At 45.8% G+C, this 27,251-nt stretch overlaps 1 protein-coding gene across 1 annotated transcript in view; it reads left to right on the forward strand.

The window, feature by feature from the left end:
- CDH23 (cadherin related 23) overlaps window positions 1–27,251 on the forward strand; it is a 435,990-nt gene that overhangs the window by 275,103 nt on the left and 133,636 nt on the right. The window contains exons 15-17 of the mRNA XM_055535177.1: window positions 9,186–9,250; window positions 25,027–25,264; window positions 26,655–26,760. Of these exons, the coding sequence (XP_055391152.1) occupies window positions 9,186–9,250; window positions 25,027–25,264; window positions 26,655–26,760 (409 nt within the window). The remainder of the gene's footprint in view (window positions 1–9,185; window positions 9,251–25,026; window positions 25,265–26,654; window positions 26,761–27,251) is intronic.

Below are 27,251 nucleotides of genomic sequence, written 5' to 3' on the forward strand. Positions count from 1 at the left end.
TGATACACCAAGCATTTCCCCAGAAGTGGTCGCAGACCAGATGATATTTCCTGGCCACAGGCTTTGTGTCCTAGAGAGAAGCCAAAATCCTCGTCCACAGCCCCATGGGAGGGAGCATAGCAATAGGGGAGAGGGCCTACTCAGGCCAAGTGGAGGCCACCCCAGCCTCTGGGATACTGGGTTCCTCCAGTGGAGTCCTTCCCTGCCTCACACAGCAACAACCCCCAACCACTACCACCCCACCGCAAGCTTGCAAGAGTGCAGTTAATCTTACATAGTTTAAAGAGTTATTCAGAGGGGCTCAGTGAAAGATAAATGTGGAAAGCATTACCAGTGAAGCACCGGGGCTCCGTGGAGCTGTTTAAAAATGCATTCTCCCATGTAAATTTCTGCTCCATCAATCCTTATGACATGTCAAACATTGCTATTGTTTCCTGAACAAATTGTACCGTGTGCCCTTCTCTGCAGATTTGTGCACGGAAGCAGAACTGCTCGCCGGTGCCCACTGCCTGCCACGGCTGCCGGGACCCGGGGCTGCTGGGGAAGGCAGCTGGGCCCGCCTTGCTTCAGAGCAGAAGCCCATGCGGGGCATCCGGGCAAGCGTGCGTGACGGGAGTGAGGACGCTGGTGGGGAGTGATTGAGTGTGTGCCTACCAGCTGCCGGCCCCAGGGAGAGGCTCACAGGTGGCTGGGGGAGGGGTGTGGAGGGGCCACGGGGGCTGAGGCTGGGGTCAGGGTAGGGGTGGCTCGAGACTGAGGGCGGGTGCAGATGCTCATGTGTTGGCGTATGTGAGTATGTGGCAGGATGTGATCCATCTGAGCCAGACAGGTTTCTGTGAGAGTATGAGGGTGAGAGTATGTGAGGACAGGGAGGTATGGGGAGCTGCCCGAGACACAGGGACGGGGAGAGAGAGGATGTGTGGCGAGGAGTATGTGCATGTGTGTGTGGAGAAGAGAGAGTGAGGTCGAGGAAAGTGAGACGGCATAGGATGGATGAGAGAAGACCCAAGAGCAGGACTTTCTAGCCATAAAGAAGGGCAGAGGGTGTTTAGAAACATGAGCGAGAAGGGCGTCTGCCCGAGGTGGGGGATCAGGGTATCAGAGTGTGCAGCTTCTACTGAGCCAGAGGCAGACCCAGGGGGCCCGAGCAGGTGGGAGTCAGGTTGGGGCGTAAGGCCCAGCATCAATGGATGGGCATCTGCAGCGCCATAACGAGGGATGACAGGACAGTTTGGGGACCCATGGAAATGGTATCGGCAAGGCAGAGCGCCTGCAAGGGAGGCCCCTGGCCCAGGGCAAATGAATGGAAGAGGGTGAGAGATGGCGTCTGCTCACTGTCAAAAAGGCTGGGTCAGGAGGGAGCTTTGGGGAAGAGACAGGAGGACCTGACTGCTGTTGACATGACAGGTCCCTGGGAGTCGGGGTGAGATGCTGTGATGAGCATCAGAGGGCAGGGAGCTGGGCTGAGTATAGTGCCCTGCCATCCAAGTTGAAGGGAGAGTTATATCCCCAAGGTGCTAGGGAAAAGCCCTGTGCAAGTCAGTAGGGTGCCCACAGCCACCAGGCTGCCCCAGTCTTTAGCAGGTGGCAGCCTCCCCCAGTCTAGGCCCAGAGCCACCTGCACACACCAAGACTAAGCTTGGGTGAGACGAGATGGAGGGGGGCACTTGCTTTGAGGGCCAGGTGTCTTGGCTGAGGACACAACATCAGAAGCCCCTGTATACTCTGTGATGGGTACAACCAGAATTGCTGGAGCCCACCCACTCCAGGCAGAGGCTGGAGGCAGAGCCTCTGAAGGAAAAGACTGCCTGTGGGGGCCTCATCTCCAGGGTGGGGACAGTGGCCCAGTAGGAGTGGCTGGACCCCGTGGCTGAGCTCTCAAACTGCATGAGGATGCCTCTCCCTGGCCCCGCCGACGGGGGACCAGCTGCAGGGGAGGGGAGTGGCTGAGAGCACCTGTCTTGCAGTTGACTGTATTGGGTTCATGTCCTGGTACTGTTTGACCTTGGGCAAGTTGACCGACCTTTCTGAGCCTCAGTTCCTTCCATCTCTGAGACAGAAATAATATTGGTGCTGGTCCCATAGGACTCTGAGGGAGACAGGATGAAATAGAGCATGGGAAATGCCCGGCACAGCTCCTGACGCACAGTAAGTGCTCAAAGGGAAGTGGCAGGGGGTCCTCTGCCCCCCGCCCCACCGTAGAGCCAGGGGAGAGTTGGATGTTTCTGACACAGCCTGGCCCGTGTGGGGATGGCTGTTCCCCCACTGCAGGTTCACCTTGTCTTAACCTTTGGAATTTCCCCCCCATGTATTTATTTCTTCTCCTTTTTGTCAGCAGAAGAAAATTACACTTCTGCCAGCATTGTCCATCACGGAAATAAGCACTCTTGGATGCAATTATAAAGGCCCAAATGAGGGAATTAGTTTTGCCAGTAATGCCAGTGTTGGGGAGAATCGGAGGAGACGCCTTATAAATCAGGCCCTGGGCAGCAGCCAGTCCCAGCCGCACCGTCTCCCTCGAACTGACCACAGGGACAGACGCTGACCTGCCGGTGGTCTTCCTGGGCTGCAGATGCTTCTGCTAGGGGAGGCAGAGACAGTCTGAGCCACCTCCAGGCCTCAGTGAGAGCAGTTCTCACCAGGACCTACCGGGCTTCTTGGTGTATAGCCATGACTGTCCTGTGGACCCGAGTACATTTTGCCAAGGAGCCTCTCACAGACAAATTGATCTAAACCTGCAACCCTAGTCACTGCTAGCCCATCTTCTATATTTCCCCAACGTTCTTGCGACTGCCTGTTATTTAGCTATTTCTCTCCTCCGTTATTGTCTATCTCCGCTTTCTGATTGTACGTCACGTTCCAGCAAGGGTGTTGTCATGCTTATGACTGTAGCTTAAGGCCTGGGACGGAGCTGTCACGTTGGAAATGTCGGAAAGTGTTTACTGAGTACATGACTGAGCGCAAGTCTGGTCATCATCTTGGTAGAGGTTGTTTCTGAGGTGTGCCAGGTGCCCCCCATCTGCCCCTCCAGACCCACTGTGCCCTCCTCACCTGCACGTGCCACAGGCTGACTGCGAGGCCCCTTCACTGAGTGCTCGCCCCCACCCCACTTGCCTCTGGGGTTTGGTCAGTACAGAGCTTGGACAAGAGATCTGAGCTTGGGAGACTCACTGGAGATGCTTTATGAACCCCAGCCCTGCTTCCTGGGCCACCCAAGGAGCCCCTGCTCTGCCGATAGGGAGCATTAGCCCCCTCCACAGAAGGAAGGCCAAGCTAGCCCTCAGTGTCTGGCAATGAAAATCCCAGACTTAACTAAATTTGGCAAAGAGTTTGAGCCCTGTGCCAGGCACACCAGGGGATACAGAAATAAGGTACAGACTTGTCTGTCAAGGGGAGGGAACAGGACACATAGAGGCAAATTTCAGGAATGGTAGACTGTTCCCAGACCGGTCCAGCTTGGGGCTCTCAGGCCAAGAACAACGAGCAGCTAGGGAGCTCCCTAAGGGAGGGGGCTCTAGGGGTGGGCTCTGAAGGGAGTGCCAGAGTGTGGACAGCAGTTATAGTTGACCAGGCAGGAGGATTATTTGGGTGCATTAGGGAGACCTGGATGCAGAATCACCAAGGCCAGCTGGACTGTGCAGAGCCTTGATGCCATGGTCCCCAGGTTTTGCCACCTTATCCCTGGGCCTCTTGCGAGCATCTTGGCGAGTGGCAGAATGTGCTAGTATGTACCTGTGGGTGAGACTCTAGCCCAGGTGGGATAGCAGTGGGGTCACACAGGTGTCAGAGGGAGGGCCAGGAGCACAGCTCAGGGGCCCACCTGGAACCCTGGTTCTGCATTTCTTAGTGTCGCCAGGTACAGTGTGAGAGCCACCCATCCTGGCCATCCCCTTCCCCCATCCTTGCAGCCCTCTGACTGGCCTGCGAGATCCTGGGGGTGACCCTTTAGGGAGACAGAGCGTTCCCAGAACGTGGCAGGAGGGAGGGGGTGTTCATGGCCTGAGGAGGACATATGTTCTCTCTGCACTGTCCCCTGGTCACTCCTCAAACCCACCTTCTTAAAGGGGAGCCAGTGGTCACTGTCTGGCACCTAATTCATCTGTTGATCTTTCCGTTGCTCAGGCACAAAGCAAGGTCTGGGAAGGAGGTTGTTGTGAAAAGTACAGTAACCAGCAGTAAGTGGGTGGGACAGAGCCCTGCCTGCATGGGCCAGGTTGCAGGCAGGTAGCAGAGCAGGCAGGACCGAGCTGCTCCCTGGCCTCCACAGGATGGAGCTCCCAGGGCCTGTCCCACAAGGTGCTAAATGGTTTTCAGCACAGGGATTCGGAAGCGAGCTCTGTTGCTTAGCAGCTGTGACATCTCGGGCAAGTTCCTTATCATCCTGTCTCTTTCCTTGTCTGTTAAAGACAAGATCCGAGGGCTATTTAAGCACCTACCATTTATAGATGTGGTCAGAATGAAACAATCTGCCGTTGGGACTTTGGACTTTGGCACATTGAAACATGTGCCGTTGGGAACAGTCTGCCATTCCTGAAATCTGCCTGTGTGTGCCCCGTTCCCTCCCCTTGACAGACAAGTCTGTACCTTATTTCTGTATCCCCTGGTGTGCCTGCCTGGCACAGGGCTCAAAATCTTTTTTGAGTTAAGTGTATAGTACACCTTAACCTGTGTGGTGTGTATGTGGATGCAGGTGTAACTACAGATGACAGAGATCTGAGCTTTCCTGAGCCCTCCTTATGTCCAGGCCCCACAACCCCACCCTGGCGCAGCTTCATCCCTCTGTGCAGTCAGGGCTGGGAATGTCTCTGGCAGAGTGGAGGCCTGACCCAACCTTGGGGAGCCGGAGGACATGTCAGGTCCCAGAGCTGCACGTGGTCCAGCTGAGATGAGGCCGGAGCTGGCAGCAAGGCCGGACTGCACGGCTAAGGATGAATGTAAAGGAGGGTCTCCCACAGGGCTGCCTGGTGGGTCCAATTTGCTGCCTTGTCCGGGGCACAGGGCCCCTGACTAGCCGCACTACAGCCTGGCCCTGGCCCGAGCACCCCAGCCAGGCCCTCCCTCTGTGTCAGTCCCGGCTGCCCCCACCCTGGCAGGCGCACAGAAGCAGCTTTTCGTCTTCATATTATTCTGCTTCATGCACTTGAAAAATGAAAGTTCTCCCTCTCCTCTTCACCAGGCATACATATTTCATACGGTCATTAGACGGTGGCAGTAAAGGACTCACAAATCTTCCCTGGTCAGCATCGGCGGCCTGGGCAGGCAGCAAGAGGCCCCCCGGGAAAGAGGTCACCGTGGGAACCAGGGCTGTGCTCAGCCCACTCGGGGAGGGAGTGGGGACTCGGAGGGGTGGTAGAGGCCAGTGTTGGCCTAGAGACAGAAGACAGTCCCGTCTTATCCCCAGGGGCTCGTCACCTAATTTCCCTGAGCCTCACTGTGAAGGGGACTGGATGGGGGACCTCAGGGGCCCTCCCCACTCTAGCAGGCCAAGTGCAGTTCCATAGGACACACCCATGTGAAGGGCTTCTCCCCAGGGTCCTGATGTGACCTTCAGGGGCAGGAAACGCCCACTCTGCTGACCCCCTCTGTGCCTCTGGGCCTCGCCCCTCCTTTTCCCTCTCCTCTTTGCCCCTCCCTTTTCCTTAGAATCCTCTCTTCTCCTCGCCTTTGTCCCCATCTCTCCACCGCTCCCTTCTTGCTAGAATTGATTCACTCATTTTCCAAGCATTTGTGAAGCACTTGCTGGGTGCTGGCACCATCTAGGCTAGGAGGTGAGCCCAGCAGACGCGGCTCTGCCCCTCTTGCTTCCCGAGACCCTTTCCTTTGATAAATGAGAATGCTGAGGCCCCAGGGGATTGCTCTTTGCTCGTATAATGACCTCAGCTGTTAACGCTGACCTGGAAGTGGGGTCTCTACATTACACTGAGCCCTCGCCAAGGGGCTTGATGGCATCTGGTCATCTCTTCCCCAGACCGGGCTACAGTTGTTATAGCCTGTAATGCCATACATGGTGGTTGATTGTTGGTGAAACCGGAGGGGCTTATGGGCACCTCCCCCACTTCTCTGGCCCCTGAAAGGTGAGATGATAGGTGGGCTTATGATGAGGGGTTGTGTTCTTCTCCCTCCTGGAATAACCAGGCACCTCTCCGTCTGAGAACAGGTTCTCTTCTTGGTTTAGAAGCAAGAACACATTGAGGTGAAGGGTGTGGCAAGCTGATTCTGGGTTCAGATCCTAACTCGGCCACTTTTTGAGCTGAGAAGCCTCGAATAAGCTGTTTACCCTTTCTGTGCCTCCGTTTCCCCATCTATAAACTGGCCGTGGTACTAATAACAGCGCCTACCAGGCGCTGCAGCCAGTGCGGCTGCAAAGAGTCAGACGTGACCGAGCGACTGAACAGCAGCAACACAGGGTCGTTACGAAGATGAAATACATGACAAGCTCAAGGAGCTGGTAAAGGCAGTTGTCAAGCGTCTCAGGCACAGGGGAGGGTCTGCCCGGGAGTCAGTCTTGGGTTGGAGGGTGGGTTACGTGGCTTGGCATTTACGTTTCCACTTATTTGCCCTGCGTGCCCTGAGAACCTGGGATGTGCTCAGAGCCTGGCCAGGGTGGCGGGAGGACAGAGACCCAGAGTCTGCTGAGCGCAGTGGCGACATTATGAGGAAATTGGGTACAGAAGGCCGTCCTACAAAGCAGGCTGCCCACAGCCCCTGGAAATGGCTTCCTTCTGGGTAACCAAGCCTTCCAGGAAACTAAGATTTTAACCCTTTGAGTATAAACACATTTTTTTCCATTTAAATCATTTGGAATAGAAATATACCGTTTACTTCTCTGCCTTCCTGAACTGAACATACTGAACACAAATGAGCATTTTTTTTTTGAAAATTCAGGTTTATCATAAAGCACACAGAAGTAACAGATTTCACAGAACCTAAGAATTGTAAAAGGAATCTCAAAAAAATATTTAGTACCAAGGTATTGAGAGAGAGAGAAATAGGGAGATACTGATAAATGGGTACAAACGTTCGGTTTTAAGATGAGTAAGGTCTGGGGATCTAATGTATAACGTAGTGGCTGTAGTAGATAACAGTGTGTTGTACAATGGGAATTTGCTGAGAGAGTAGAATTTAAGTGTTCTCACCAAACGGGGGGAAAAAAGGGAAATCGGTAAGGTTATAGGTAGTTAATCAACTCAATAGTGGGAATGCTTTCCATTGTCGGTTATACCTCAATGTAATATCAGGACTTCCCTGATGGCTCAGATGGTAAAGGATCCGCCTGCAATGCAGGAAACCTGGGTTTGATCCCTGGGTCAGGAAGATCCCCTGGAGAAGGGAATGGTTACCCACTCCAGTATTCTTGCCTGAAGAATTCCATGGGCAGAGGAGCCTGGAAGGCTATAATCCGTGGGATTGCAAAGAGTCAGACATGATTGAGTGACTAACACTTTTACACTATAACATATTATCATAACTTATGTGTAATGAAGTTCTAAAATAATTTTCATTAATTACACCTCAGAACTAAAAAATAAATGTACTGAATATATTCAGTTTATTTATTCAATAAAATATATTGAAACACATTTTTAGCAACAGAACCTTTATCCAACTGTGATTTTATCAAGACGCTGTGAGTGAAAAACAGATGACCCCAAGGTCAGCCCAAGGCCTTTCTCTCCTGGTGTTGGTGTCAGGAAGCAGTTTGCTCAGCTCTAGGGCTGTGGCCTGGGAGGAAGCAGAGGCCACAGTGCCTGGTATGGAGTACATGTTTACTAAGGAACTCCTGAATAAACACTTGAATGGTGTCACTTAGTCTGCACTGCGGATGTAACCACACCAGAGGCGATGCAGAAGCCCAGAAATCCCAGCCACAAAAGCCAAACCTCCATTGTAACTACCATTGTCCTGAGAAGGGAGGGGATGGTGAGGGTCAGGTGGCCTAAAGAAGGAACCCGGGACTCGGAGTAGGGAATCCCAGCTACTGCCCAGCTCTGCTTGAACCTCCTGATGACCTAGAGTGGTGACAGGGTTACGCTGGACCTCACTGTGGTCTGGGCCTCAGTTTTATAATCTGTGTGATGGGTAGAAATGTGTATTTTTTCCCTCATGCTGTGGCAGTTGTGAGGATAAAATGAGTAATAATAAACATGGGTGGCCCTTGACAATATAAAGTGTTTGATAGCAGTGTAGGCTGGCAGTGGTCACCATGATTGCCATCATCATTAGGCATAAGGCAGGTCACTCTCCCTCGAGTCTCTCTTGACTGTCAGCAACAGAAATCCAACTTGGACCAGCCTGGATAAGACAGATCTTCTTGGGCTCACAAACCAAACTGAGGTGGGAAGGGGTGTCAGGTTCAGGACTCTAGAATTACCAGGACCAGACCTTCTTTTCATCTTCTCTCACATCCAGCAGCTCCCAGTGCACCGTCGTTCCAGCTTCACTGCCCCAGAGGACAGTTTTTATCCCCAGCAGCAATAATAAGAATCCCAGGGAAGGATTCTGACCACAGGCCTCAGCTGTGGTCAAGGACCACTCCCTGAGGTCATGAGCAGAGCAGCCCCTACTCAGACCACTTGTTCGAGCAGAGACAGATGCCAAAGAAGATGGCTGGGGGGTTGGGCAGCAGACTGCTTCCAGCAGAAGAGGTTGCCAACCAGATGACAGTCTGCCCCATGCATGCAGTGGATTAATTGCCAGGGTTAAAGAAGGGGGAACACCAGAAATCTCCCCACAGGGCCTCCCCCTCTGGGTAGCACATCTGCCTTGGAGGTTTGGGTGGCTGGAGGAGAGTCACTGAAGGAAGCCACCAGATGGTTGAACCCACCATCACTTCTGAGATATTTTGCTAACCTACAAGTTGTGACCCCACGCCTCTGGTCCAGGGTCTCTCTCCACAGGTCCAAAGCCTGTGAGCATCTGCAGAGAATGTCTGACGTAAGTCCAGAAGGGTGGTTTCCCAAAGTTACAGATCTAGGGAGACCACCAATCCTTTGGAACTGTGCACTCCAGTATTAAATCTCCATTTGTGATGCTGAAAACCTTATTAAACCACATAGCTCTAGAAAATTCTGCCTGAGCCTGAGGAACCGAATGGGGGAAGCATGGATTCACTCTGGACATTTCCTGGTGACACTGGAGCCTCAGCCGGTTCAGGCAGTAATGACTTCTTGTTCTTACCGTTTCAGGCAACAGACAATGATGTGGGCACCTTTGGGGAGGTCAACTACTTCTTCAGCGATGACCCTGACCGGTGAGCACCCCCCCAACCCCCCACAGTGGCCCGCTGCCACTCACCTGGCCCAGGACACTTCTTGTACCCAGAAGAAGAGCTGTGCCCCTGTGGCCAGGGAACTGGGCTGGGAGTCAGAACTCATGGGCCCTGATGCTGGTTTGACCCTGGTTGTGATACAGTGTTCCTCACGTCCCCAAAACTCTCTGGGGCATAGTTTCTCTGACCCCCAAAAATAGATTTTAGTTTGGGGAATGAAGAAGCTTTTTTTTTTTTTCTTTTACTTTCTTTTTTTTTATAATTTGCCTAATATCTTTATTTTGCAAGGGGGACATTTAAGCCAATGGAGAAAAATAACCATTTTAACAAACTTTTTCCTCTCCTTTTCTTCTGTTGTTGAAAAATGAAAATCAAATAACAGATTTTCCCTTTTGCTTTAGTTTCTAAAAATCTTAGTGTGCACACATTTTTTTTTAACTCTTCAATACTTTGTTTTAATTTAATTTTCATTTTATATTGGGGTATAGTTGATGAGCTTCCCTGGTGGTTCAGACGGTAAAGAGTATGCCTGCAATGCTGGAGACCCAGTCCCTTGGTTGGGAAGATCTCCTGGAGAAGGAAATGGCAACCCACTCCAGTATTCTTGCCTGGAGAATCCCACGGACAGAAGAACCTGGCGGGTTACAGTCCATGGGGTCACAGAGAGTCGGACATGACTGAGCAACTAACACGTAGATAGTTGATTTACAATGTGTTAGATTCAGATGTACAGTGGAATGATTCAGTTATACAAGTACATATACCCATTCTTTGTCAGATTCCTTTCCCATATAGTTATCATAGAATATTGAGTAGAGTTCCTTGTGCTATGCGATAGGTCCTTGCTGATTTTACATACAGTGGTTTGTATGTGTTAATCCCAAACACCTAATTTATCCTTTCCTCTGCCTTTCCCCTTTGGTTACCACGAGTATGTTTTTGAAGTCAGTGAGTCTGTTTCTATTTGGTAAATAAGTTTATTTGAATCATCTTTATATTCCATATATAAGTGATATCACATGATATTTGTCTTTCTCTGACTTACTTTACTTAGATCATCTTTAAGTCCTGCTGCAAATGGCATTATTGCGGTCTCTGTTATGGCTGAATAGCGTTCCATTGTGTATGTGTACCGCATCTTCTTTATCCATTCCTCTATCAGAGGACTTTTAGGTTGCTTCCATGTCTTGGCTATTGTAAATGGTTCTGCAGTGAACATTGAGGTGCATATATCTTTTGAACTATGGTTTCTCTGGGTATGTAGCCAGAAGTAGGGTTGGTGGATCTATGTTTGCTCAATTTTTAGTTTTTTAAGGAACATGCATTCTATTCTCCATAATAGTTGTACCAATTTACATTCCCACCAACAAAGGTTGTATTTTGTCCACACCCTCTCCAGCATTGTTTATAGATTTTTGATGATAGCCATGCTGACTGCTGTGAGGTGATACCTCACTGTGGTTTTGATTTGCATTTCTCTAATAATTAGTGATGTTGAGCATCTCTTCATGTGCTGTTTGGCCATCTGTATGTCCTCTTTGGAGAAAGGTCTATTTAGATCTGCCCATTTTTTAATTGGGTGGTTTGAGGTTTTGTTGGTTTTTTTTTAATTGAGCTACATGAGCTGTTTGTAGATTTTGGCGATTGATCCCTTGTCAGTCACTTCCTTTGCAAATATTTTCCCCCGTTCTGTGGGTTGTCTTTTCGTTTTGTTTACAGTTTCCTTTACTGTGCAAAAGCTCTTAAGTTTAATTAGATTCCATTTGTTTGTTTTTGTTTTCATTTTCATTACTGTAATGTGGATCCAAAAACGTTGCTATGCTATATATCAGAGAGTATTCTGCCTACATTCTCTTCTTAGAGTTTTATAGTGTCCAACCTTACATTTAGGTCTTTAATCCATTTTGACTTTATTTTTGCATGCAGTATTAGAGAATGTTCTAAATTCATTCTTTTACAAGTAATACCCAGTTTTCCAAGAACCATTGTTGAAGAGCCTGTCTTTTCTCTGTTGTATAGTTTTGCATACTTTGTCACAGATTAATTGACCATTGGTGCATGGATTTATTTCCAGGCTTTCTAGCCTGTTCCATTGATCTATATTTCTGATTTTGTGCCAATACCATACTCTTTTGATTGCTGTAGTTTTGTAGAAGAGTCTGAAGTCAAGGAAGCTGATTCCTGCAGCTCCATTTTACTTTCTCAGGATTACTTTGGTTATTCGGGGTCTTTTGTGTTGCCATACAACTTTAAAACATTTTTGTTCTAGTTTTGTGGGGGGAAAAAGCATTGGTAATTTGATAGGGATTGCATTGAATTTGTAGATTGCCTTGTATAGGATAGTCAAAATTAATTCTCCAAATCCAAGAATGTGATATATCTTTCCCTCTGTTTGTGTCATCTTTGAATTTTTTCATCAACATCTTATAGTTTTTAGAGTACAGATCTTTTGCTTCTTTAGTAGGTTTATTCCTATTTTATCCATTTTGATCTGATAGTAAATGAGATTGTTTCCTTAGTTTCTCTTTCTGATCTTTTGTTGTTAGTGTATAGAAATGTACTAGTGTATAGATGTCTCTGTGTTAATCTAGTATATAGATTTCTCTGTATTAATTTTATGTCCTGCAACTTTGCCAAATTCATTGATGAGCTCTAATAGTTTTCTGGTGGAATCTTTAGTATTTTCTATATATATTATCACATCATCTGCAAAGAGTGACAGTTTTGCTTCTTTTCCAGTTTGGATTCCTTTTATTTCTTCTTGTTCTCTGATTGCTGTGGCTAGGACTTCAAAAACTGTTGAGTAAGAGTTACGAGAGTGAACGTCCTTGTCTTTTCCTAATCTTAGAGGAAATGCTTTCAGCTTTTCACCAGTGAGTACGACGTTAGCTGTGGGTTTGTCATATATGGCCTTTATTATGTTGAGGTCGGTGCCCTCTCAGCCCACTTTCTGGAGAGTTTTATCATAGACGATTGTTGAATTTTATCAAAAGCTTTTTCTGTGTATATTGAGATGATTGTAAGATTTTTATTCTTCAGTTTGTTAATGTGGTGTATCACACTGATTGATTTGCAGATATTGAAAAGTCCTAGCATCTGTAGACATAACTCCCATTTGATCATGGTGTATAATCCTTTTAATGTAGTGTTGGATTCAGTTTGCTAGTATTTTCTTGAAGATTTTTGAATCCGTGTTGTTCTTCAGTTATATCTGGCTGTAATTTTCCCTTTTTTGATATCTTTTTGTGGCTTTGGGATCAGGATGATGGTGGCTTCATGGAATGAGCTTGGGAGTTGTCCTTCCTCTGCAGTTTTTCAGGAGCGTTTCAGAAGGATAAGCGGTTAACTCTTCTCTAAATGCTTGATAGAATTTGCCTGTGAAGACATCTGGTCCTGGACTTTTGTTTGCTGGACGTTTTTAAATCAGTTTCAATTTCAGTACTTGTGATTCGTCTGTTCGTATTTTCTATTTCTTCCTGGTTCAGTTTTGGGAGATAGTACCTTTCTAAGAATTCGTCCATGTCTTCTGGGTTGTCCATTTTATTGGCACATAGTTGCTTGATGTGCTCTCTTACGATCCTTTGCATTTCTGTGGTGTCAATTGTTACTTCTTTTCATTTCTGATTTTATTGATTTGAGCTTTCTCCCTTTTTTTTGATGAGTCTGGCTAAAGGTTTATCAATTTTGTTTTGTTTATCTTTCCAGAGAACCAGATTTTAGTTTCATTGTTCTTTTCTATTATTTTCTTTGTCTCCATATTTTTTATATTTCTGCTCTGATCTTTATGATTTCTTTCCTTCTCACTTTGGGTTTTGTTTGTTCTCTCTCTAGTTGCTTTAGGTGTAAGGTTGGGTTGTTTATTTGAGATTTGTCTTCTTTCTTGAGGTGAGAGTGTATTGCTACAAACTTCTCTCTCAGAACTGTTTTTGCTGCATCCCATTGGTTTTGAATCGTGTTTTTGTTGTCAGTCTCTAGGTGTTTTTGAAAATTTTCTCTTTAATTTCTTCAGTGATCCATCGGTTGTTTAGTAACATATTGTTTAGCCTCCACGTGTTTGTGTTTTTACAGGGTTTTTTTTTTTTTTTTCTGTAGTTGATTACTAATCTCATAGCATTGTGGTCTAAAAAGATGCTTGATATGTTTTTAACTTTCCTAAATTTAGTGAGGCTCACTTGTGGCCCAGCATAAGATCTATCCTAGAGAATGTTCCAATGTGCACTTGAGAAGAAAATGTATTCTGCTCACTTTGGATGGAATTTTCTATAAATATCAAATAAATCCATCTAGTCAATTGTGTCATTTAAGGTCTATGTTTGTTCCCTTATTGATTTTCTGTCTGGTTGACCTGTCCACTGATGTAAGTGGAGTGTTAAAGTCCCCACTATTATTGTGTTACTGTCGATTTCCTCTCTTATGGCCATTAGCACTTGGCTTATATACTGAGGTTCTCCTATGCTGGGTGCATATATATTTACGATTGTTATATCCTCTTCTTGAATTAATCCCTTGATCGTTATGTAGTGTCCTTCTTTGTCTGTTATAGCAGTCTTCATTTTAAAGTCTCTTTTGTCTGATGTCAGTATTGCTACTCCAGCTGTCTTTTGATTTTCATTTACGTGGAATACCTTTCTCCATCCTTCCAGTTTCAGTCTTTTCTGTTCCTGGATCTGAAGTGGGCCTCTTTTAGATAGCACGTGTGCATGCCGAGTTGCTTCAGGCATTTCCAGCTGTTGTGACCCCATGGACCGTAGCCCGCCAGGCTACTGTGTCCATCGGATTCTCCAGGCCAGAATTGTGGAGTGGGTTGCCATTTCCTCCTCCAAGATCGCATATATATGGGTCTGTTTTTAGTATCCATTCAGCCAGTCTACGTCTTTGGGTTGGAACATTTAGTCAATTTACATTTAAGGTAATCTTTGATAATTACATTCTCATTGCCATTTTGTTGATTGTTTGGGATTTGTTTCTGTAGGGTTTTTTGTTCCCTTCCTCATTTGTTCTCTTTTGTGATTTGATGACTATCCTCAGTTTCGTGTATGGATTACTTTCTTTTGTGTGTTGTAGATCTTTCTATTGTGGATTTTTGGTTTGTGGTTACTGTGAGGTTACAGCAATCTATGTATAAACAAGAGTGTTTTAAGTTTCTGGTCTCTTAATTTCAAATGCGTTTCCAGTATCCTGCATTTGCCCTCTTGTCTTCTCATGCTTGCTGGTTTTGATGCCATATTTGTCTGTGGGTGATTTCCTACTTTTACTGTGTGTTTGTCTCTACTGGTGAGCTTTCACATTTATAATTTTCTTGTCTCTAATTATGGCCTTTTCTTCTCCACCCAGAGAGGTTCCTTTAGAATTTGTCATATAGCTGGTTTGGTGGTGCTGAATTCTTTTAGCTTTTGCTTATCTGTAAAGCTTTTGATTTATCCATTGAATATGAATGAAAGCCTTACTGGGTAGAGTATTCTTAGTTGTAGATTTATCCCTCTCATCATTTTAACTATATCATGCCACTCCCTTCTGGCCTGCAGAGTTTCTGCTGAAAAATCAGCTGATGATCTAATGGGTATTCCCTTATAATTTTTTTTTCTCTTGCTACCTTTAGTATTTTTTCTCTGTCTTTACTTTTTGTCAGTTTAATTACCATGTGTCTTGACGTGTTCCTCCTTGGTCTTATCTTATATGGAACTCTGCATGTCCTGAACGTGAGTGTTTCCTTTCCCATGTTAGGGAAGTTTTTGGCTATAATCTCTTCAAATATTTTCTCAGCCCTTTCTCTCTCTTTGTCTGGGACCCCTAAAATCCAAATGTTGGTGTGTCTAATGTTGTCCCTGAGGTCTCTGAAACCGTCCTCATTTCTTTTCATTCTTTTTTCTTTATTCTGTTCTACTGCAGTGATTTCCATCACTCTATCTTACAGCTCTCTTATTGTTCTTCTGCCTCATTTATTTTGCTATTGATTCTTTCTAGTGTATTTTTCATTCCAGTTATTGTATTGTTCAACTCTGTTCTTTAGTACTTCTAGGTCTTTCTTAAGCATATCTTGTGTCTTCTGGCTCTTTGCTTCCATTCTTATTCCAAGGTCTTGGGGATCATCTTTGGTATCATTATTCTGAATTCTTTTTCAGAAAGATTGCCTATCTCTACTTTACTTAGGTGGTCTTCCAGAGTTTTATCTTGTCCTTTCATATGGAACATGTTCCTCTGCCATCTCATTTTGTCTAACTTTCTCTGTTTGTGACCTTTTTCTTCAGGCTACAGGACTGTAAGCTTCTTTTGCTGCTGGTGTCTGCCCTCTTGTGGGTGAGGTTGGTCCAGGGGCTTGTGGAGGCTTCCTGGTGGGAAAGACTGGTGCCTGCCCACTAGTTGGTACAGCTGAGTCTCATCCCTCTGATGGGCAGGACCATGTGAAAGACTGTGTTTAGAGGTGGCTGTGGGATCAGCATGGCTTTAGGCAGCCTGTCTGCTGATGAATTGGGCTGTGTTCCCATCCCGTTGGTTGTTTGACCTGAGGTGTCCTAGCACTGGAGCCTGCAGGCTGTTAGGTAGGCCTAGGTCTTCGTGCCAAAATGGTGACTTTCAGGAGAGTTCATGCCAATGAATATTCCCTGAGGCTTCTACCTCTGCTGTCCTTGCCTCCACTGTGAGCCAGAGCCGACCTCCACCTCCCCAGGAGATCCTCCAAGACCCCCAAGTAGGTCTGGCCCAGGCTTCTTTGTCCGGGATCCCAGTGCACAGGAAACTGTGTGTGCACCCTCCGAGAGTGGAGTCTCTGTTTCCCCTAGTCCCGTGGAACTCCTGTACTCAAGCCCCATGGCCTTCAAAGCCAACTGCTCTGAGAGCTCCTCCTGATGCCAGACCTCCAGGTTGGGAAGCCTGGTGTGGTGCTCAGGACTCTCACTCTTGTGGGAGTATAATTATTTTATGCAATATAATTGTTTTCCAGTTTGTGAGTCACCTGCCCAGTAGGTATGGGATTTAGTTACATCATGAAAGCACCCCTACTACCAGTGTGTTGTGGCTTCTACATTACTTTGGATGTAAAGTATCTTTTTTAATGCTGCTAAAGTCGCTTCAATCATGTCTGACTCTTTGCAACCCTATGGACTATAGCCAGCCAGGCTCCTCTATCCATGGGAATTGTCCAGGCAAGAATACTGGAGTGGGTTGCCATGCCGTTCTCCAGGGGATCTTCCCAACCCAGGGATTAAACCCAGGTCTCCTGCATTGCGGGCAGATTCTTTATCACTGAGCCACCACGGAAGCCCTCTTTTTTTTTTTTTTTTTTTTAGTAGGTTGAGTCTTTTTTTTTGATGGTGATTGTTCAGCAGTTAGTTATGATTTTTGGTGTTTTCCTGAAAGGATGTGAGCTCGTTTCCTCTACTCCACCATCTTCGGGAATAAATTCCTTGGGACCTCAGATGGTAAAGAATCCACCTGCAATGCAGGAGACCATGGTTCGATTCCTGGGTCAGGAATCCTTTGGGGAAGGGATAGGCTACCCACTCCAGTATTCTCGAGCTTCCCCAGTGGCTCACATGGTAAAGAATCTGCCTGCAATTTGGGAGTCCTGCGTTCAGTCCCTAGTTTGGGAAGATCCTCTGGTGAAGGGAACGATTACCCACTCAAGTGTTCTGGTCTGGAGTATTCCTTGGATAGAAGAGCCTGGAGGAACTACAGTCCATGGGATTGCAAAGAGTCGGACACAACTGAGCGACTTTCACTGTCACTTTGGAAACGCTGCTGACATTACGCCAGCAGCAGCAGCAGCGGCTGTGTTTAGGAAGCCCTCACTATTCGTCAGGCTCTTTTTCCAGTGCTTTGCCCATGTGATGTGATGTAGTCCTCACAACTAAATGCTGCAGGAACTTGGTGCTAAGCTCTCTTATTATCCCCGCTTTACAGATGGGGAAACTATAGCCCAGAGAGGCTGTATTACTTGCCCAGAGGCACTCGGCTGATAAATGCCAGAGCCAGGACTCAGCATTTGGTCTTCATCACCAGGGTACGCAGCCTACAGCAGGAAGTTGCTCTCGAAGTGCCTCGACCATTAGGTGGGTGGGTGAGCTCACCCCTGACCTGTGCCAGCTTTGCTCTGTCACCCACCAAGGTTCTGAGCCATCTCTTTCCCTTGTCTTCAGTTAAACTGAGCCAAGGTGAAGCCCTCTCATTTTCTACATGATCGAAAGCCAAGTTGAATTCAGAGAGCATGTCTGTTTCTGAAAACGAAGTGTCTGATACATCTGGAAGCCCAACATAATGAGTAAGACAGTTGCTGTCAGCTTGGATTCCTGGTCCCAGTTCCATATAAATGACCAGGAGACAGAGACTGTTAGGTGTACCTAACAATCCTCAGCTACTCTCCAGATGAAAGGAAGGAACCAACAATAGGGCCAGTGCACAGGATGCCCATGTCCCTTGGGACACCCAGGTTCATGTGGCCTTGTTCTGATCATCTTGGATTTGTCTCATCTTTTCCCATCTTCTGGGCTTATGACTTTCCTGGTCTCAGAGCCAGGACCTCACAGTCTTGGTGGCTGGCAGCTGTGGACAAGCTCAGAGGAGGTTCCTGAGGAAATGTTTAGAGGAGGAAGATGGAAGACTGGTGTCACTGGACCTTACTGCTCCCTGGGAGACATTAGCCAACCACTTACTCAAGGCTCAGTCCCTCGTCGAGTGGAAGACATGCTCCCAAGAGAGGACCAGCCACCCCTCCCCTTGCTGGAGGCTTTGCTGCCTTTTCAAAGCATTTTGGTGCAAAACTACCTGGATGGAAGGATTTCTTTTCTAATTTCCCCAATATATGTTATTTTTTTTGAGGTACAATTACATGTAGTATTACATTCAGGTGTTCAACCTAGTGATTCAATATATGTTGCAAAATGATCATACAATAAGTCTAATTAACATCCATCACTGTACATAGTTACAATTTTTTTCCTGTGATAAGGAGTCTACTCTCAGCAACTTTCAAATGTGTAATACAGTATTATTAAGGATTGTCGCCATGCTGTGTATTACATCCTCATGACATTTATTTCAGAACTAGAAGTTTGTACTTTTTGACCCCCTTTACTTGTTAATCCCATCCACCCCTGTAATATACCCTACCTCTAGTAACCACCAATGTTTTCTGTGTTTATGAACTCTGTGTTTGTTTGTTGGCTTCCCTGGTAGCTCAGACAGTAAAGAATCCACCTGCCAATGCAGGAGACATACTCATACGTGAGTTTGATCCCTGAGTCAGGAAGATTCCCTGGAGAAGGAAATGGCAACCCACTCCAGTATTCTTGCCTGAGAAATCCCATGGACAGAGGAGCCTGGCGGGCTACAGTCCATGGGGTCACAAGAGTCGGACACGACTGAGCGACTCTTTGTTTTAGATTGCACATATAAGTGAGATAATATGATATTTGTCTTTCTCTTTTTTATTTCATACTGCCCTTACTTAGCATACTGCCCTTAGGAGGCCTCTTCATGTCACACATGGCAGAATTTCCTTCTTTTATGGCTGAATAATAATGTGTGTGTGTGTGTGCGCGCGCGTGTGTATACACACACCACATTTTCTTTATCCGTCATTCTTTGATGGACACTTACATTGTTTCCATACCTTGACAGTTGTGAATAATGGTGCAGTAAATGTGGGTTGCAGATATCTTTTCAAGTTAGTGTTTTTGTTTTTTTAGATAAATGCCCAGTCGTGGGATTGCTGGATCATATGGCAGCTCTGTTTTTAGTTTTTTAGGAACCTCCATACTGTTTTCTGTAGTGGCTTCCCTAATTTATATTCCCACCAACAGTTCACAAGGGTTCCCTTTTTTTCACATTTTTGCCAACACTTGTTACATCTTGGGGGTTTTTTTTTTGGTCATTGCCATTCTGACAGGTGTGAGGTAATATCTGACTGTGTTTTGATTTGCAGTTCCCTGATGATTAGTGATTTGAGCATCTTTCCATGTGCCTGTTGGCCATTTGTATACCTCCTTTGGAAAAATAACTACACAAAGCCTCTGCCCATTTTTAAATTAGTTTGGTTTTCTGTTTGAGTTTTTTTTCTTTTTTTGCTGTTGAGTTCTATGAGACCTTTACATGCATATTTTGGATGTGAATGCTTTGTCAAATCTTCTAGTTTGCAAAAATCTTCTAGTTTGTATGTTGTCTTTTGATTTTGTTGGTGGCTTCTTTTGCTTTCACAGCATTTTAGTTTAATGTAGTCCCACTTGTTTGTTTATCATTTTGTTGCCTTTGCTGTCTGTGTCAAGTCCAAAAAGTCATCATTACCTTTCCTTCTAGTTTTGTGGTTTGGAGTCTCTCATAGAAGTTTTTAACCTATTTTGAATTGATTTTGTACATGGTGTAAAATAGTAGCCTGGTTTAATTCTTCCTGTGTTTCTTTTTTAATTTAATTTTTATTTTATACTGTAGTATAGTTGCTTATAATATTCTGTTAGTTTCAGATGTACAGCAAAGTGATTCCATTATACAAATATATATATATCCATTCCTTTTCAGATTATTTTCCCATATAGTTTATTATAGAATATTGAGTAGAATTCCTTGGGCTAAACAGTAGGTTCTTGTTGATTTTCTGTTTCATATATAGTAGTGTATATATGTTAATCCCAAACTCCAGTTTATCCCTTCCCTCACCCCCTGCCTTTCCCCTTTAGTAACTATAAGTTTATTTTCTAAGTCTGTGAGACTGTTTCTGTTTTGTAAATAAATTCATTTGTATTTTTTTTAGATTCCAAGTGTGTGATATCATATGATATTTGTCTTTCTCTGTTTGATTTGTTCATTTGTGTGATAATCTCGAGGTCCATCCGTGTTGCTGCAAATGGCATGATTGCTTTCTTTTAACAGCTGTATAATATTTCATTGTACTTATGTACCACATCTTCTTTATCCATTCCTCTATCAAAGAACATTTAAGTTGCTTCCATTTCTTGGCTACTATAAATAGTGCTGCAGTGAACACTGCGGGGCATGTATGTTTTCAAATTATGGTTTTCTCCATGTATATATCCAAGAGTGGAATTGCTGGATCATATGGCAGCTCTATGTTTAGTTTTTTAAGGAAACTCCATAGAGTTCTCCATAGTGATTGTACCAATTTAGATTCCCACCAACAGTGTAAAAATGTTCTCTTTTTCTCCACACCTTCTCCAGCATTTATTGTTTGTAGACTTTTTGAGGATAGCCATTCTGACTGGTATGAGGTGATAACTTATTGTAGTTTTGGTTTGCATTTCTTTGATAATTATCAGTGTTAAGCATTTTTTCATGTGCCTCTTGGCCACCTGTATGTCTTCCTTGGAGAAATGTTTATTTGGGTCTTATGGAAAAACCCAAAAAACTTTTTTAGCCAATCGGATAGATGTTGGAGATTAATCCCTTGTCAGTTACATCGTTTGCAAATATTTTTCCCATATCCTGCATTCTCACACTTGCTTAGTTTTGATACCATATTTGTGTGTGGATGATTTATTACCTTTTTCTGTATATCTGTCTTTACTGGTGAGTTTTCACATTCATGAATTTTTTGTTTCTAGCTTAGACCTTTTCTGCCTAGAGATTCCTTTAGAATTTGTTTTAAAATGTATCTGTTGGTGCTGAATTCTCTTAGCTTTTACTTGTCTGTAAAGCTTCTGGTTTCTGCGTTAAATCTGAAGGAGAGCCTTGCTGGGTAAAGTATTCTTGGTTGTGGGTTCTTCTCTTTCAACACTTCAAATGTATTGTCCCGCTCCCCCCTGGCCTGTAGAATTGCTACTGAGCAATCAGCTGATAAACTCATGAGAGTTCCTTTTATGTTATTTGTTGCTTTTCTCTTGTTACTTTAAATTCTTTTTGTATGTGTGTGTCAATTTAATTACTAATATGTCTCAGCATCTTCCTCTTTGAGTTTCAAGACTTCCAAAGAGCCCCTCTTTGGAACTCTTTGTGCTTCCTAGACTTGGGTGCCTGTTTCTTTCCCCATGTTAAAGAAACTTGCAGCTACTGTCTCTTCAAATATTTCTCAGGTCCTTTCTCTCTCTCTCTTCTCCTCTGGGACCCCTATCATGCAAATGTTGATGCATTTAATGTTGTCCCAGAGGTCTGTTAGACTGTCTTAATCTCTTTTTCGTCTTTTTTCTTTCTTCTGTTCTATGGCAGTGATTCCTGCCATTCTGTCTTCCATATTATCTGCATTCTGCCTCATTTGTTCTGCCATTGATCCCTTCTAGTGTGTTTTTCATTTCAGATATTTTATTGTTCATCTGTTTGTTCGTTCTTTAGTTCTCCTAGCTCTTTGTTAAATATTTCCTATGTCTTCTTGATTTGTGGCTCCATTATTTTCCTGAGAGCTAGGAACATCTTTGCTATCATTACTCTGAGTTCTTTTTTGGGTAGATTGCCTATCTCCTGTTTACTTAGTTGTTCTTCTAGGATTTTATCTGTTACCTTCATCTGGGACACATTCTTCTGCTGGCTCGTTTTGTCTAACTTTCTGTGATTGTGGTTTCTATTCTACAGACTGCAGGATTGTAGTTCTTCTTGCTTCTGGTTTCTGCCCTCCCGTTGGACGAGGCTGGCTGAGAGGCTTGTGCAGACTCTCTGACAGGAGCAAGTGGTTCCTGCCTACTGGCAGGTGGGGCTGGATCTTGTCCTTCTGGTGGACAGAGACGTGTCAGGGGGTGTGTTTAGTGAGCAGCTGTGCGGGACCTGAGAAAATATTTAAAGAGATAATAGCTGCATGCTTCTTTAACACTGCTGAGAGTCAAGAAGACTTTCGGCAGCCTGTATGCTAACAGGCGGAGCTGTGTCCCCACACTGTTGCCTGTGTGGTTTGAGGTGTCCCAGCCCTGGAGCCTGTAGGCTTTTGCTTGGGGCCAGGCCTTAATGAGAAAATGGCTGCCTCCAAGAGGGTTCCCAGTGAGTACTCCCCAGAACTGCTGCCTCCAGTTTCTTTGTCCATACATTAAGCCATAGTTGCTCCACCTTCACAGTAGACCCTCCAATACCAGCGGGTAGGTGTGGCCCAGGCTCTTATGTGAGCACTACTCTTTTCCTGGGTCCTGGTGGACATACTTCATGAGTGGAGTTTCTGTTTCCCCCAGTCCTTTGGAATTTCTGCAGTCAAACCCTGCTGGCCCTCAAAGCCAGATTCTTTCCAAAAAGAACTTTCTTTTTCTTTTCCTTGTGCTTCATCTAGCTTCACTTGCTATGTATGGGGTACCTCAGACAGAGGCATCCACCCAGCTCTTCAGACCAGAGTTCGTCTGATCTGTGTGTCTGCTTTTATGCCAATACCATACTGTTTTGGTTCCTGTAACTTTGTAATATAGTTTGAAATCAGGGAGTGTGATGGCTCTAGCTTTGTTTTATTTTCTCAAGATTAGGTTGGCTCTGGGGTTCTATTATGGCTCCATACAAATTTTAGGATTATTGTTCCATTTCTGTGGAAAGTGCCATTGGAATTTTGATAGAGATTGCACTGAGTCTGCAGATTGCTTTAAGTAGTATGGACATTTTAGCAATATTAATTCTTTCAATCCATGAGCATGGAATATCTTTTTATTTGTCTTTTTCAGTCTCTCTCATCAATGTCATATTTTTCAGTGTATAGGTTTTCATCTCTTTGGTTAAATTTATTCCTAGGTAGTATTTTACTGTGGGGTTTTTGTTTGGTTTTTTTTTTTTTTGCAATTGTAAGTGGGACTTTTTTCCTAATTTTTCTTCCTGATAGTTCATTATTAGTATGAAGAAACAGAACAGATTTTTGTATATTGATTTTGTATCCTGCAGCTTTACCAAATTCCTTTGATTTTAACCTTTTTTTTTGTGGAGTGATTTGGGTTTTCTACATATAATATCATGTCATCTGTCAATAGTGAACGTTTTACTTGTCTTCTGATTTGAATGCCCTCTTTTTTCTTGCTTAATTGTTCTAGCTAGGACTTCTAGTACTATGTTGAATGAAAGTGACAAGAGTGGGCATCATTATCTTGTCCCTGATCTTAGAGAAAAAACTTTCAGATTTTCAGCATTGAGTATAATGTTCGCTGTGAGCTTGTCACATGTGGCTTTTACTATCTTGAGGTACTTTTTCCTCTATATCCATTTTGTTGACAGTTGTTATCATAAATGTATACCAGATTTTGCCACATGCTTATTCTGTGTTTTTTTAAGACGGTTTATTCATTATTTTCAGCTAGTCTGGATCTTCGTTGCTGCACACGGGCTTTCTCTCGTGAGCAGGAGCTGCTCTCCATTGTGGTGTGTGGGCTTCTCTTGTTGCAAAGCATGGGCTCTAGGGGCACAGGCTTCAGTAGTTACAGAGTGTGGGCTCAGTAGTTGTGCTTCACCGGCTCTAAAGCACTGGCTTGGTAGTTGTGGTACATGGGCTCGGTTGCTACACAGCATATGGGATATTCCCAGAGCAGGGATTGGACCTACGTCTCCTACATTGGCAGGTGGATTGTTAACCACTAGACCACCAGGGAAGCCCTTATTCTGTGTTTAGTGAGATGATCATATGATACGATCTTTCGCTGTGTTAGTGTCACGTGTCACGTTGATTTGCAGATGTTGACCCATCTTTGCATCCCTGGAATAAATCCCACTTGATCATGGTGTATGGTCCTCTTAATGTTCTGCTGAGTCTGATCTGCTAATGTTTTCTGAGGTTTTTGCATCTTTGTTCATCAGGGATATTGGCCTGTCATTTTCTTGTGTTGTCCTTATCTGGTTTTGGTATCAGGGTAATGCTGGACTCATAAAATGAGTTTGGAAGTATTCCTTACTCTTCTCTTTTGGGAGAGAGTTTGAGAAGGATTGGAATTGATTGTTCTTCAAATTTTTGAGAGTTCACTAGTGAATCCACCTGGTCTTGGACTTTTGTTTGGGAGATATTTTTGACTATTGAGTTTATCTCCTTACCAGTAACCAGAGTGTTCAGACTTTCTATTTCTTCATGATTTAATCTTGGTAGTCTGTGTGTTTCTAGGAATTTATCCATTTCTTCTAGATTTGGTTTGTTGGCATATGATTTGGCATATGGTTTGGTTTGTTGGCATATGATTTTTCTTGCTGCTGCTGCTGCTGCTAAGTCACTTCAGTCATGTCTGACTCTGCGACCCCATAGACGGCAGCCCACCAGGCTCCTCCGTCCCTGGGATTCTCCAGGCAAGAACACTGGAGTGGGTTGCCATTTCCTTCTCCAGTTCATGAAAGTGAAAAGTGAAAGGGAAGTCGCTCAGTCGTGTCCGACTCTTTGTGACCCCGTGGACTGCAGCCTACGAGGCTCCTCTGCCCATGGGATTTTCCAGGTGAGAGTACTGAAGTGGGGTGCCATTGCCTTCTCCGTGATTTTTCTTAGTAGTCACTAATAATCTTTTGTACTTCTGTGGTATCAGTTTTAAGAATTTCTGACCACTGCAGTTCCTTAACATCTAAATATCTCCAGTAGGCAGAAACTCTTGTCCACAGCAAGAGGAGCGTCATTCTGCCCAAGTTTCCTCATTGATTAAATAAACATACTCCTGCCCTTTCAGTACCTGACCATCATTCATCTCTCAGGTGGTCCTGATCCCTGCCCACCACCTCCTGTTAAACATAGCCACTCTTCTTATTTAGGGAAAATGACAAGGCAAATTTCAGACTTCGTTAATGTCTCTCTGTTGATCACCTTGGGCAAGGACAGGCTGGTAAATGCAGGCCCTTATCCACAAACCGCTTTAAACCAGGGTGTCCTTTCCCTTCCTCCTCCCGGCCTGACACAGGTTCTCTCTGGACAAGGACACAGGACTCATCATGCTGATTGCCAGACTGGACTACGAGCTCATCCAGCGCTTCACCTTGACGGTCATTGCCCGGGACGGGGGCGGTGAGGAGACCACAGGCCGGGTCAGGATCAACGTGTTGGATGTCAATGACAACATGCCCACCTTCCAGAAGGATACCTATGTGGGCGCCCTGAGAGAGAACGAGCCTTCCGTCACACAGCTGGTGCGACTCCGGGTAAGATGCCGGGGTGCCATTTGATCTGTCTGTTTCCCTTGTCCTTCTCTCTCTCTGCCATCTCCTTGACTACCCCTTTGTAGAGCTACTGCAAAAAGTGCTGACACCCACCCACGAAGGATTCTGCTCAGATCAGGGGTCACATTCTCCATCTGTGTCAGGCCCGCCTCTGAGCATCACTTTGCATCCCTGGTTACTGGGTAAGACTAGTGTCTGCTTTGGCTTAGACTTTAGGTCTCCAGTCACCACCCTGCACCTCCCTTGGTGAGTGCCAAGCAGTTCTTTGTGTAAAGCCCCCCATCCAAACCCTTTAGTGATAGCCTACAGTCAGGTACTGCTGTGGCTGGAAGGCGCCAGAGACCGTGGACACAACCCAGCTCATGGAAGGGGAAATAGGAAGGGAGAGGCAGGCCCAGTGAATTAGTAGAGAGCCAGGACCAGAACTTGGGGCTCCATCCTTCAAGCCTCCTCCTGCAGTGAGTCCCTCCACCATACGCTGGTGACCTGTAATCAGAAACTTCTTAACATCTCATGTCCCTTCCTCACTCTGCCGACCCAGAGTGACAGGACCCAGAGCCTCCAATTAGAACTTATTTCTGAAGGAGGCAGGGATAAGGGCAAGGTGGAAGAGTTGGGCATGGGAGACACACAGAAGGCACGACCACGTGCCCACCCAGTATGGCCGTGGCTCCCCAGTGGACCCTGCCCAGCTCCTCTTACACACAGACCGGAGGGAGGCCCCTGGAGGCTCCTAGGGTCAGAGACGTTTGGAAAGAGCTAATTAATGCAGCCACACCAGAGAGAGTCAAGGAGGAGGAGGGTACCTGACCCCGTTCCAAGTGTCTTCTCTCCTTGCATCCATGCAACCTGCATTTATTAGACATCTGCTGTGTGCCAAACACTGGGCTGAACTCTAGGTATAAGTTGCAGTCAAGAAACGAAGTTCCTTCTCACATGGAGCTGACAGTCTGAGCAATGAAGGCAGAAAGTAGACAGGCTATAATCAGGAAGGAGACTAATGGGGTGTCCAGCACAGGACCTAACCAGTCCAGACCTCCGTGTATAGGAAGGTCCAGCTGGGACTAGGGGTCTAGGTGATGGTCATGCCAGGTGTGGTGGAGACCCTTTTCATCCTCTGGATAAGGCCTAGACTTCCTCTATTCCCTCTAGGCCTTCAGCCTGCCCTCTAGGTTCTCCAGGATACCTCCACACCCCTACATCATGTGTGTCTGCTGGGAGCCAGAGGGTAGCCTCCAACTCGGGGACAAGAAGAGCCTGGATCACCTAGAGAAGGGTGCTCAGAGAGGGGCAAGCTCTTCCTTTCTCCCACCCTCTTCTGGCCCCAGCATCACTGAAAGCTCATGGGCCCTGTTCATCGTCTTCCTTCTAGGCAACAGATGAAGACTCGCCTCCCAACAACCAGATCACCTACAGCATCGTCAATGCCTCTGCCTTCGGCAGCTACTTCGACATCAGCGTGTATGAAGGCTATGGTGGTACGTGTGGGAGTGAGGGCCCGGCTGGGGAGGAGGGTCGACAGGTGGGAACAGGGCTGCACTTCACACCTGTCTCAGGAGGGGGCCCTTCTGCCTCCCAGACACCCTGGGCCACCTGGGGAGCTGCCCCACAGCTCCTGTCGGCTGGAGCAGCATGTGGTGTGGGGTCACTTTTTCATAGGCTCAAGATCTGTGTCTCTGATCAGCCAGATCTTTGAATCTTAGTTTTGTGGCCAGCTGGGCTTCTTAAGTTACCACCGTGTATGGGGTCTCTGTTAAGAAAAAGTGTCTGGGCAGATCTGTGGTGTGTGGGGGGTGGGGGGAGGCTTATTAGCCAAGCTTCCCCATCATTTGGGCATGCTGTTACTGCCCAGCCCTTCCTGGAAGTGGCTTTTCCCTTTCCCTGCCATACTCTGGAACTTGCCCTACCTGCCCCACTGTGGGTCCTGATCCCAGGAGCCCAGGAAGGAAATAGCAGCAACCTCAAGCTC

This window comes from Bubalus kerabau, chromosome 1 (genome assembly GCF_029407905.1).
Source record: "Bubalus kerabau isolate K-KA32 ecotype Philippines breed swamp buffalo chromosome 1, PCC_UOA_SB_1v2, whole genome shotgun sequence".
NCBI lineage: Eukaryota > Metazoa > Chordata > Mammalia > Artiodactyla > Bovidae > Bubalus > Bubalus kerabau.